The sequence below is a fragment of the Hoplias malabaricus genome, chromosome Y, assembly GCF_029633855.1.
Source record: "Hoplias malabaricus isolate fHopMal1 chromosome Y, fHopMal1.hap1, whole genome shotgun sequence".
Taxonomy (NCBI): domain Eukaryota; kingdom Metazoa; phylum Chordata; class Actinopteri; order Characiformes; family Erythrinidae; genus Hoplias; species Hoplias malabaricus.
Genome location: NC_089820.1, coordinates 61,225,388 through 61,237,828, shown reverse-complemented (window position 1 = coordinate 61,237,828; position 12,441 = coordinate 61,225,388). Strand labels below are relative to the sequence as shown.

The 12,441-nt window shown below is 37.8% G+C and overlaps 1 protein-coding gene across 1 annotated transcript; it reads left to right on the top strand.

Moving 5' to 3' along the window:
- Positions 1 to 1,248: 1,248 nt before the first annotated feature.
- On the top strand, positions 1,249 to 11,942 carry LOC136677969 (dnaJ homolog subfamily B member 6-like). Its single transcript, XM_066655693.1, has 10 exons — positions 1,249 to 1,375; positions 5,080 to 5,180; positions 5,371 to 5,480; positions 5,649 to 5,708; positions 5,928 to 6,035; positions 6,419 to 6,565; positions 6,722 to 6,953; positions 7,833 to 7,903; positions 9,552 to 9,683; positions 11,506 to 11,942. Exons 2-10 carry the CDS (start codon positions 5,116 to 5,118, stop codon positions 11,577 to 11,579), a joined length of 999 nt encoding a protein of 332 aa, XP_066511790.1. The 5' UTR covers positions 1,249 to 1,375; positions 5,080 to 5,115; the 3' UTR covers positions 11,580 to 11,942.
- Positions 11,943 to 12,441: the final 499 nt, after the last annotated feature.

Genomic DNA, 12,441 nt, shown 5'->3' with positions numbered 1-12,441 from the left:
GTAATGCATGCATCTGGACAACCCAAAGCAGTTACGGGGCAAAGCACTTGCTGTTCAGCTGTTTTGCAAGTCAGTAACAAGACACAGATGACACTGGAGTTAAAACAGCAGCACCTGTGTCATCCACCTTTCCTCTACAGGACTAGATCTCTTTAATAGTACACTAAAGGAGATTTAACAGCAAATGCTGCTTTCAGTGGTTTATATCTGTCCAAGATGTATAATAATTTATGGAGCAAGTATTTTACTTCCAGAAATATATTTCTAATTGAAATATAATATATATATAGATTTTTTTAAATATATATTCTAATGCTGTTCAGATCAATTCAAACAACGTACAATAAGGCAAGCTGTAGTTTTGATGTAATATGTATGAAAATAGAACCAACAGAGGCAGCACTTTTGTGTCACCAAAAAAAAAAAAGAAAAAGTGCAGGAAAACAATATGGTAAAAATAACTCTTTTGTAAACTGTTTTGGATCAAAATAAATATGAATAGCGCTGTTGATATTCAGATTAAAACTTGCTTTTAAGATTTTTCAAGAGTGAAAATGTTCCAATTGCAGCCACTGCATATACTCTGCTAATGTAAATATACGCTGCATTGGATTGATTTAACTGCAATGAATGAATGAACGAATTAATGTTATCTTGAAAGCAGAAATGAATTTTCTTGTGATCTTAAATAATAATAATAATAATAAAAAGTATATAATAATAATAATAATTATTATTATTATTATTATTTTGTTTATTTCAGATCACAGCAAAATAAATATATTTCTTAAACAAAAATAATTCTGAGAGAAAAATACGTTTATATGTATATGTTAATGTATTTGTCAATATAACAAATATTTATAAAAGAGTAAACACATGTATTAGGCCTTAACTCCTGAATTTCTGGAGATCTAGAATGTGTTCTAGAAAACTCTGGAATGTCTAGGGGAAGCGTCCAAAATTGCACACATTGAGGTCGTAGGCAAAATAGGGCCTAATGTTACAAAACAAATATGTCACGATTAGGAGGGCATTTATTAGAATAGATTTATTAGTCGTATGAGTAGCACAGAAATGTGTGGTTTTGACCTGTGAGTCTTGGAGAAGTCGGCTGGTCCTAAAAAAGCTTATAATTGGAAAGATTGCAGAGAAGAGAATGAGATTTGGGACACCGCCGAAGTTTACAGGATGTTGCGCCATAAGGCAGCGGATTTCTCGGTTAATCAGGTACATTCCCGCGCATGCGCAGAGCTTTTATACTAAGGCTTTCGCTCTATTAACAACAACACATCGGTGAAACAACCGCTTTTTGGGGAAAAAGCCGTGAAATTTCGCCGAGGGAGATTCCTGTCTGCACCGGACAGAGAGAAGGGTATGTCCCCGTTTAGAATCTATAATCGTATAATCTGTGTTTAGAGTTATTTTAAGAGAAAACTCGTTTGTTTTGCTGTTTGAGAAGAAAGCTGGCTGTGTAATGAAGAACTGAAATAAGATAGCGTTAATGTTAACAATGTTCCAGAGTCAGACTCAGTTTCCTTCGTGTTTTCTTTATTAATGACTACAATAACACGAATATAACATCCTTGTTATATTGTAGCGTTAGAGTTTTCTGTATTATACGGGAATTTACAGCTAAATCGCCGAGCTGGTTGTGATAATAGTCAAAATATTCCCCAAAATGCCATACTTGTGAGCTTTTTGTTTCTCTTGTTCTTCATGTGTGACCGGTTTAGTTTTATATTTTATTAAAACACTTTTTGTTATGTATTAATTTATTTTTCTTGGTAAAAATGGATCCTCTCAATGGATTCAATGGAAAAGCTGCCTTTCTTGATGAACTTGAGGCCGTGGGTTTGTTCTTATGTCGATGTCAAGAATAAGTCAGAACTTTTAATGTCCCACAATTAGACGAGAAATTCCCTAAAAAACAATATATGGTGTTCACTCAACATGAGAAATAACTGCCACATTTTCACACAAAGTCTATTGTTTAACCTTGTTTAAATGTCTGTGGTGTTTTTAGTATGTTATAAATTAAAACCCACACATCATAGTGTTTTGTAGCTATTTTGTACAAATGACCAGGTTTTACCATGTTTTGGGTGAAGGGGTTAACGACACAGGAAGTAGGTTTATCTGACATACGGAGGTGTCATTCAGAAAGTTATTTCATGTTCTTAGTACACAGATCTTGAAACTGCAAAAATCATCAGGACGAAAGCGATGTACTTTTAAAACCCATTGGAACATTTCTTTGCGTTAATTTATAATAGTTTTCATACGTAAACCTTCAGATCTGTATACATCTGTGTATATTTTTTCTTCAATATTTGTGAACTATATATATATATAACTACCCTATTTCCTCTTCTGTGTGACTGACTTAGAGTGAAAAACATGTTCTTTCCGCCTAAAATAGGCATGAATATAAATGTTATTAGAAGTCTTATTGTTGGGCGCCTATAGGCAGTTCACATTTTTTTCTTATCTATAAGCATCAGCAGGTTTTGAAAAAATGCCTCACTAATTTGCGTAGTGTGACTTCATAGTTAGGTACAGAGACACGTCGTGTGTGCGTATGGAGATCTGAATCAGAACGGGCAAGTGCAGAACCGATTACAAGAAACATGTCATTTGGGAATTTGCAGATGTGTTTTTGAATCGTAAACTATATCGAAAGGCACTTTGCAAAGATGAAGGTGCTTTTTAAACACTGTGTCCATGTTTCCTTCATGTCACAAGTGATGATGAAACTAAGATATAACCATTCAACAGAAAGTATTTTGTTTAGCAGAAAACATGCCATAAAGCGTTGAGTGAGCTGTTTAAGAACACGTTTTTCAAGTGCCATATATTGTACAGACAAAGCAAAAATTTTCCCTGTTTAAAATATCACACACTTTTATCGTAGACTGCACTGATTTATCATTTTATTTATATCTGCTATGGAATGTGGCACAAAGATTTCTGACTGGCAAAATCCCATGTTAATTAAGCCCCTTTTTCACATGCACAGTAACTAGGGTTGCAAAGGGGTGGAACATTTCCAATAAATTTAAGTAAATTACTGGTAACTTTCCTTGCGGAACTTTGGAAATATTCCAAAATATAAACTTTCCTTGGGAAATGTAGGGAACTCATTGTAATATTAATAGGAAATATCAGATAATCAATGTACCATTTTTTTTGGCACAACAATACAAATGACTATGACACAGTTAATTGCAAATGGAACTTTAAAAATGCTTAAATCTTTCACTGAACAATCAATTCAATTAAATCAACAGTTCAATTAAAATACAGTCAAAAGAGCGCAATTCCTGCCCCCCCCACCCTCTCAAAAAAAAGTGCCATTCACAATGTAAAAAACAAAGCAGCTTTGCTATTCAAATGTTTTAGTATTATATCTAATTATTTTAACCAAGATTATATTAGCTTCAGTGTATATTTTTTACCAACTATATGCAGGTTTCTCACCTTAGCTTTGAATAGTCCCATTTTATTCCGATAATAACCCGTTAATTCCCATGGTAAATTTCCCAAATTTGAAAGTTTCCTGACTTTTGCAACCCTAACAGTAACCCAGAAATATTCCCCAGGGGAACTGTATGTGTGAACGCAAATGTCCATAACATTGGACATTACCTGGACATTATACTGCTTAGCCTTCTAGTACAAATTCCAGGTAATGTCCAAGTGAAAGCATGTGTGAATAGAGCCGCCAATGTTCCGGAAGATCAATGCCATGCCTCACAGGCGCTGCTAGACAGGTGCCACCCTATGCCTAAAACAACAATGCAGACAAAATCAGGCTGTACACTATATGAAACGTGTAATTGGACAAGTCTGGAAAATGTCTAGACCTAACTCTTCTGTACCTGTAGAACACTGTTTGTCTGCTGTTGTGTTTCAAAGCTGGGATTGGGCACTGGCTGTGATTACTGGCCAAGTCACAGACACACACTGTCAAAGCCACCAGTGCTTTAGCATTTTTCTCTGATGACACTGATCCTGGTCTTTTTAGTTGGTACAATTAAATATATTGCTTTGTTCTGCTTTGGTAATTCAGTTGAGATCTTAAAGTAAATTTTGTGCTGTGGTGTTTTCTTTAGTTTAGATATTTGGAGTTTTGCATACGTTTATTTACATAATGTAATAACTGCCCAATGATTTCTTTTAGAATTTACTGTAATGGGTTAATTGGTACAGGAGACAGGTTTTTATTTCTTGGCAAATGTCTGATTTAAGGGTGTTTTTTTCACGCATCTTGTTTGACTTTTCTGTTTGGTCCAAATCAAAACAGAAGGTTTGAAAAGTGCTTTCAGACCGAAATTTGGTTTGATCAGTAAAAGGTGGTCTCAGTCCGGATTAAACTGAACCAAGGTCTGCTTCATGTGCAGAGTAAAAGCACTTTTTGATGGTTCAGATTTTTGGACCCACTACAGGAAGTTGAGGCAGTCTGCCGACCACTTAGGGGTGCGACTCTTAAAAACAGGTTTGTTAGCCCAAAGCAAGTGTGTATAGAGTTGGCGTTAAATGCTATGTGAGAATGAGACGCTGTGGTTATAGTTTTTCCCTCTAGCCTTCAGTCAGTGTTTTTATCTTCGTATGAGATTGGAGTGCATTGTTTTTCTCCACTAGTGTATGTATTTACCAGCAAATTCATATTTGAGGATTGAGTAAATTAAATTATTGAACCTCATTCGATATTAGGTTCTTCAGTGGTTCTCTGTGTTTTAACGTTCAGAGTTGTGTGTTTGTGAAGGTGAAAAATAACATTGATTGTAGAAAGTAATATAAAAGGGAAACTGAAGGCAGTTGTGGCTTGGGATACAGCAACTTTCTGTATAATTGTGTTGTCCTCTGATATTTATTCACACACCAAGCTTAACGATCCTTGATCCTTGTTACAGACACACACAGATGTGTGCGTGTGTGTGTATGAGACAAGGTTTTTTTTGTGCTTTGGTACAAGAGTCATTCTTGTCATCTGTGATAATTGAGCAGTGCTCACACATCATCTTATTTCCATATGATGCTATTTGATGTAAGATTGTGGCTGTCTTGTTTTTTCAGGTTGTCGTCACTTGAACTGAGGATTTGTGCAAAGCCATGGTGGAGTATTACCATATTTTAGGAGTGCCGAAGACTGCATCTCCAGAAGATATTAAGAAAGCGTAAGTGTCATTTATAAAGGCACAGTGTCCATATTTCTTTTAATCAGGGCTTAGAAATACTGAACATAATCCAACACTGTTTTTAATAAAACATAAAAATAGGAACACCAACAAATGAAGGCTTGAAAACTTATTATAAAGGCTGCTTAACCAGTAATGTTGTTTCACATTTGCTTTCATTTCCCTGTAGGTACAGAAAACTAGCTTTAAAATGGCACCCTGATAAGAACCCAGAAAACAAGGATGAGGCTGAGAAGAAATTTAAAGAAATCTCAGAGGCTTATGAAGTCCTTTCAGATGGTAGGGTCTGATAATCACTTTTTACGGGTATTAGTCTCATCAAATATGTGCTGTTGTTGTTTTTTATACGAAGCATACCTTCAGTAATTGAGCATTGATTATTTTTTTTTATTACTGTGATGGGGCATTTATTTAACCAAAGGATTTCTTTGATTTGTTTTGTTGCAGCCAACAAGCGGAGTCTTTATGATCGGTACGGTAAAGAAGGCCTAACAGGAAGTGGAGGAGGTAAATAGTTAATAGATAGTTGTCACATTTGCCTTAATGACTTATTTGGCTAATGTATTGCTCTGAAACACCATATTGACAACTTGACACAAGACTGCATTGATTTTGTTGGCTCACTGGAAAGTACATTATAGATTTCCCACAATGTTCGCCATGAAGAAGGCAGACTAAAGCAAAACTGTGTTTGACTTTGTCTCTCTGGTGTTCTCTGTTTTAAAGGGGGACATTATCATAACGGAGATCCCTTCCAAGGATTTACGTTCCGCAATCCAGATGATGTCTTCAGGGAGTTCTTTGGTGGTCAGGATCCATTTGCTGATTTCTTTGGTTTGTATTTTTTACTTTGAATTTCAATATGAGGAAAAAATACTCATTGGGGACGGAATACAACCTATTACTATTAGTTTATAAAAATTGAAAACGCCTTCTAGTTATGGTGTTTATGCTTACTGAAACTGAATTATGCATGGACCGCTTGAAATGGCCCAGAATGACAGAGAATAGAATGTTTACCTATAACCACTTTTATTAAATTACTTTTTGCATAGCTGCACTAACAGTTAACATTTGATATTTATGAATTTAAAAGGTCTTATTAATGCCAATGTATATGTCATTTTGGTGAATGCTGAATGAGAAAGGCTTGACCCATCACTGGTTGACATTGAAGGAAATGTGATTGTAGCTGTTGATCTTTGACATTCCTGCAGGTGGCGATCTATTTGGTGATGATTTGTTTTTCGGAGGCGGGCGGCGGCACCAGCGTGGGATGAGCCGGAGCAGAACGGGGGGCTCGTTTTTTGGAGGGTTTGGAGGGTTCCCCGGATTTGGAGCAAGTTTTCCAGGTTTTAACACAGGTCAGAGGTTACGATATTTCTCTGCTGTTTGTTTATTGAATTATTGAATGAAATGCTGTGACAGTAAGTAGTCAAGCACCTTGTTCAAAGATAAAACTCTTGGGCTCGACCTGTGGCTCTTTCTCACTGGTTAAACAGTGTTTTTGTGTGTTTCAGGTTTTGCCTCCTTTGGCCACATGGGCCACATGGGGCACATGGGTCATTTGGAGCACATGGGTCATATGGGAGGTGGAGGAGGAGGATTTACCTCCTTTTCCTCTACCTCGTTTGGAGGAGGAGGAGGAGGAGGAGGTGGTGGTGGTGGTGGTGGAGGCAGTGGAATGGGGAATTTTCGTTCTGTGTCCACTTCTACTAAATATGTCAATGGCAGGAAAATCACTACAAAAAGGTAAAAACGCTGGATAAGGGAGCAGTTTATTGAATTATTATTTGAATAATGTCGGTGGTAGAAAATGATCTGTAAACTTCAGGATATTTTACCACAGCAAAGGGTAAAAACGCACATCCATTCACAGGGACAACAGGACAGAGTCTGCGCTGCCACAGGTCTAAAACAGACAAAAATCACTTGTATAACCCCTTGAGCTTTTGTCCCAGGAACATAATAATCACAGCCTGAAACCTTGAAGTGTTTTCAAATACGTTCAGGTGTAAACTAAATACATTTTAGATCGTCGTGAGAGAAACTCACTTGTAATTAACAAGAGGCATGTTTCAGTTTTTGAGTCAGAGCACAAGCTGTGTTGGCCTACCCATTAACACACACACACACACACACAACTACACAGGTCCACTCCATTCACACAAGAAATATATGGTCATATGCACTTCTGACCATGTCTGAATGTGGTTTGAGTGATGGGTTACAATGCTTCCTCAAGATGCATCGTTTTTGCTGTCCACTTATGATTGGATCACCCAGGATGACTGCTAATGCCAGGAATGGGTTGCACCTGTATGTGTCACATACTGTCTTCCTTTAATGACTCACTCACTGGTGTTTTGCAATTTAAAACATTCTACATGAGGGCATTGTGGGCCCTCCAACAGCTCAGTGTATATACTGCTTTTCTTTATCATGGTTTTTCGACAGTTGACAGAATTATCGCAAAATGCACCGTTCTAAAGCAACTCGCAAAGTCAGAATTGTTCAGTGGTGGAAATATTTTGAAAAGTTATTGAGATGTTATAAGTTACTGAGTCATTTTTGTGCTTGTTTCTTTCGTTTTTATGCAACTGACCACCATTTTTTTTCCCCCCAATGCAGAATTGTAGAGAATGGACAGGAACGCATAGAGGTTGAAGAAGATGGACAGTTAAAGTCGTTAACCATAAATGGTAAGGAACAGCTTCTCCGACTGGAACACAAGTAAGATGCTGGAGCCTCAGCCCAAATATGAGCTCCAAGTTAGGACTATTGCTCAGATGTACTTTTGTTTCCTTTAAGAGTTTTTAGGTTAAAGTTATTGCTGTCTCTGAAATTTTTGTTAATATATTTATGATCCAGACCATCAGTATTTGGTGCAGGGTGCATTTTATGTTTACTTTTGTCAGGGACCATGGTGTGAGATTGCTTTTTTTTTTTTATTTGTTTCCTTTTCCTACCCCCATTCCATAAGCACTTTGCTGTGTCGCATTTCCTCATTAATGCACACTGCCTTTTGAATAGTGCTTTTGTGCTACAGAAGAATAAAATGCATTGTGCATTTAACTAAAGCATGACTTCACTTTTCCATCAGAGTAAAAAGTGTTGAATTTAAATTAGTAATCCTTGCTTTCTTTTATAACCTGTCAATAACCTTGTGTGAACATCTGATGTTATATCTTTGTAAATTTTAGTGGTATGATAGCTCAATTGTACTGATATGCAATTTTTATTAAATAGTAGTGTTAAGTAGTGTTTTGGGTTTTTTTTTTTCTTTTCTTTTTCCCGTGGATACATGTATGCCAGCCAAATTTGTTCGGTCTTAATGTTATTCTTGAATAACCTGATAGAAACCAAGGTTAATAATGTAAGTGACATATGAAAATAATTAAATTTTGTGTACTTTGTAAGCCAATTTCAAACCAATAAATGAGTTTCATCCTTTTTGAGGATGCAGCAGCTTGGGGCTCTGTGTGTAGTTTTGCTTTCTGGGAGAGTAATCTGAATTGACCCTAACCCAATCATTGCGCTGTCCTTGTTTCTGCATGGTTGCTTGCAACTAACCTAGACCTTTCTACAGGAGAAAACAATCACCACAAACCTAATCTATAAAAAACACTTCCCACTATCTTCTAGACTTCTCAAACACCAGGAAATCACAATTACACATCACCCCATGAAACCTTACTCCACATTTCTGAAGTCCGATATTTTGCTGAATTCATTCGTTTAGGAGTGTACAGAGTCATCGAGAATAGTGGATATGTTGAGAGTTGTTCACGGTGGTGGTGATAGGAACTGGAAGTATTTAATGCCTGGAGTCCATTTTGTAAAATTACATTTGTGCTTTATTAACCGTAACTGCAAGGTGTGGGGTATCAGCCATTTTATTAGGGGTGGGGTGTGTGTGTGTGTGTGTGTAGCCTAATTTTAAGGCATGCATGGCTCAGATCTAATCTTGATTGTTTATATTGTGCTTTATATGCAAATGTATGGATCTCAAGGTACAGTATGCAGTTCTGTGTTTTACTTTGCATGGTTTTAAAAGTCAAAATAGTCCACCAAAGTTATGTCATTATTCTGTAGCTCCCCTAGTGCAGTTATAAAGGATTGAGAGTCTAAACTTGGATTCCCAGTGACGAAAAGGATTTTTGAAACTGACCGCTATTACATTAACCATGGGCTGTAGAAAACAACTGCATAATGATGACATGACGAGATGATTAATGTTTTTTGTGTGCATTTTTTTTTTGTTTTTTTGTTTTTTTTTCCTTTTTAAATCTTGGCAAAAAAAAGAAGTTTGCCCATCCCCCTCATGACATGCCCCACCCCTTTTTCTAGGACAGGCCCATGAGTTAGGGCAAGAGAGGTCTCACAACGTGAGCAAAGCACTCCCTTCCACTTCTTCCTCCTCCTCATCCTCACAATATCACTCCGGGCAAAGGGAAAGAGAAACGAGAACGCACCTTAAAGGTCAGACTTGAACTGTTTGTGTAATGTTCTGTCATGTGTTTTTGTCTAGCTTATCACCTAAAAAGGCAGGTAGTTTTATTGTGTGTTGGGTAGTTTAAATTAAATCGTTTGCCCTGGAAATGTTAACATGATGAAGAGTCAGTTTATGGCTTGTTTTATTTTCTTAATTCTGACTACTGTCTGTTTAACATTGATTTATTTCCATCAATGTGGGGCTATAATTTTTTCTTTTAATGATATAGCTAATTCTGAGTAAATTGGATTTCTTGAAAACAACTGATTGTGATTTAAGTCAATATGCCAATCTACAGGGGTTGGGCAATGAAACTGAAACACCTGTCATTGTAGTGTGGGAGGTTTCATGGCTAAATTGGAGCAGCCCAGTGGACAATCTTCATTAACTCCACATTGCACCAGTAAGAGCAGAGTGTGAAGGGTTAATTAGCAGAGGGTAAGAGCACAGTTTTGCTCAGAATATTGCAATGAACACAACATTATGGGTGACACACCAGAGTTCAAAAGAGGACACATTGTTGGTGCACGTCTTGCTGGCGCATCTGTGACCAAGACAGCAAGTCTTTGTGATGTATCAAGAGCCACGGTATCCAGGGTACTGTCAGCGTACCACCAAGAAGGAGGAGACACATCCAACAGGATTCACTGTGGACGCAAGAGGACGCTGTCTGAGAGGAATGTTCAGGTGCTGACCCGGATTGTATCCAAAAAACATAAAACCACAGCTGCCCAAATCACGGCACCTCAACTCTCCTGTTTCCACCAGAACTGTCCGTCGGGAGCTCCACAGGGTCAATACACACGGCCGGGCTGCTGTAGCCAAACCTTTGGACACTCACGCCAACGCCAAACGTCGGTTTCAATGGTGCAAGGAGCGCAAATCTTGGGCTGTGGACAATGTGAAACATGTATTGATTTTGTTACGGTGTGGAGAAGCCCCAAAGAAGCGTACCACCCAGACTGTTGCATGCCCAGAGTGAAGCATGGGGGTGGATCAGTGATGGTTGGGCTGCTGTATCATGGCATTCCCTTGGTCCAATACTTGTGCTAGATGGGTGCGTCACTGCCAAGGACTACCGAACCATTCTGGAGGACCATGTGCATCCAATGGTTCAAACATTGTGCCCTGCCGTGTATCAGGACGACAACGCACCAATACACACAGCGAGACTGGTGAAAGACTGGTTTGATGAACATGAAAGTGAAGTTGAACATCTCCCATGGCCTGCACAGTCACCAGATCTAAATATTATTGAGCCACTTTGGGGTGTTTTGGAGGAGCGAGTCAGGAAACGTTTTCCTCCACCAGCATCACGTAGAGACCTGGCCACTATCCTGCAAGAAGAATGGCTTCAAATCCCTCTGACCACTGTGCAGGACTTGTGTATGTCATTCCCAAGACGAACTGACGCTGTATCGGCCGCAAAAGGAGGCCCTACACCACACTAATACATTACTGTGGTCTAAAACCAGGTGTTTCACTTTCATTGTCCAACCCCTGTATATAACAGCACAATATTTCTGTGTTTTGCCCACATCAGAGATTATGAATATATATATGAAATGATTTATAATGAACCAGTTCCTGCTCAATAGAATGGGTCCCCCATATTGCCATGTTTGAAATAGGTTTATCACAGAATGGTTGGTACATCACGGTCACTGGGTGTCACTGTTCCTTTACATAAAGTGGAATAACTGGACAAACTCCTGATCTTTTAATGCTAAAATATGATAAGGCATAGTAATATTCATCATTGATGAGGTAATATTAAAGGTTATTGCTAAAAATATTATTTCTCAACAGAGCAAAGTGGCAGCAAAAGGAAGATGCCCACGCACTATGGGGAGGCAAAAAAAGAAAGAAAAAAAGAGTCATGAAATATTTGACGAGTGTCTGCTACAGTCCAGGAGTGTAAGTGTGGAATATACTGAATAGTGGAGGAATGGAATTTGTTTGTTGTTTGTTTGTTTTCATACTTTGTTTTGGTCACATAATAGTTACTTGCTTTTCCCCCAAAAAACCTGGCAAAACTATTGTAAAACTTGCTAATGTTCACTTTGGATTGCTAAATTGTAAAGATAGAAGCAAAGACATTATAACTGTCCCAGGATCTTGGATCTTGAAGCACATTTGTTGTCTTGAGGATTTGTTTATTATAGTTTTTTAATAATTTGTGCAATGTGATCAGTCTTAGACACATCTATTGAATCCTTTAATGCAGCTGTTGGCACAGCCTTGGGTTTCTTGGTCGTTATTTTCACATGTAGGTCATATTTAAGTACAGTAATGTCCACATTGAAAGGATGGCACAAAACAAAAAAAGCAAATCATCACTGACATGGTTTGCAGAAAGTTACTGAATGCTGATTAAGGCCATGGCACATTGGCACAGTACAGACTATAGATTTCTACATTACGATTGCGAATGCATTCTAGAGCAGTGGGAATGCAGGAAACTGTGAGGAAAAACTGAAAGGCGCGAACAGTGTAAATGGACGACGTCCCAGAATAAATGGAGGAGGATTTAACAAATGAGGGGGACATTGATGAAGATGAATTAAAGACAGAATTGTTCGAATGGAGTAAGGAAGTGTAAAACCATGAATAAGAACTTTTTAGAACTAAATTAATAAAAAATAATTGTGGTAAATGGAGGATAAGATTAAAAAATGTGGGGACATTTAAGGAGGAGGATATTTTACACCAGCTTACGTTTATAAAGATGTCGTAGAACATTAT

What these genes read in the sequence shown, in the direction of transcription:
- LOC136677969 (XM_066655693.1), top strand. Translation starts at nt 5,116, where the DNA reads ATGGTGGAGTATTACCATATTTTAGGAGTGCCGAAGACTGCATCTCCA. An exon ending in TTATGAAGTCCTTTCAGATG is followed by an intron (nt 5,481 to 5,648) that starts GTAGGGTCTGAT and finishes GTTTTGTTGCAG; the next exon opens with CCAACAAGCGGAGTCTTTAT. An exon ending in CCTAACAGGAAGTGGAGGAG is followed by an intron (nt 5,709 to 5,927) that starts GTAAATAGTTAA and finishes TCTGTTTTAAAG; the next exon opens with GGGGACATTATCATAACGGA.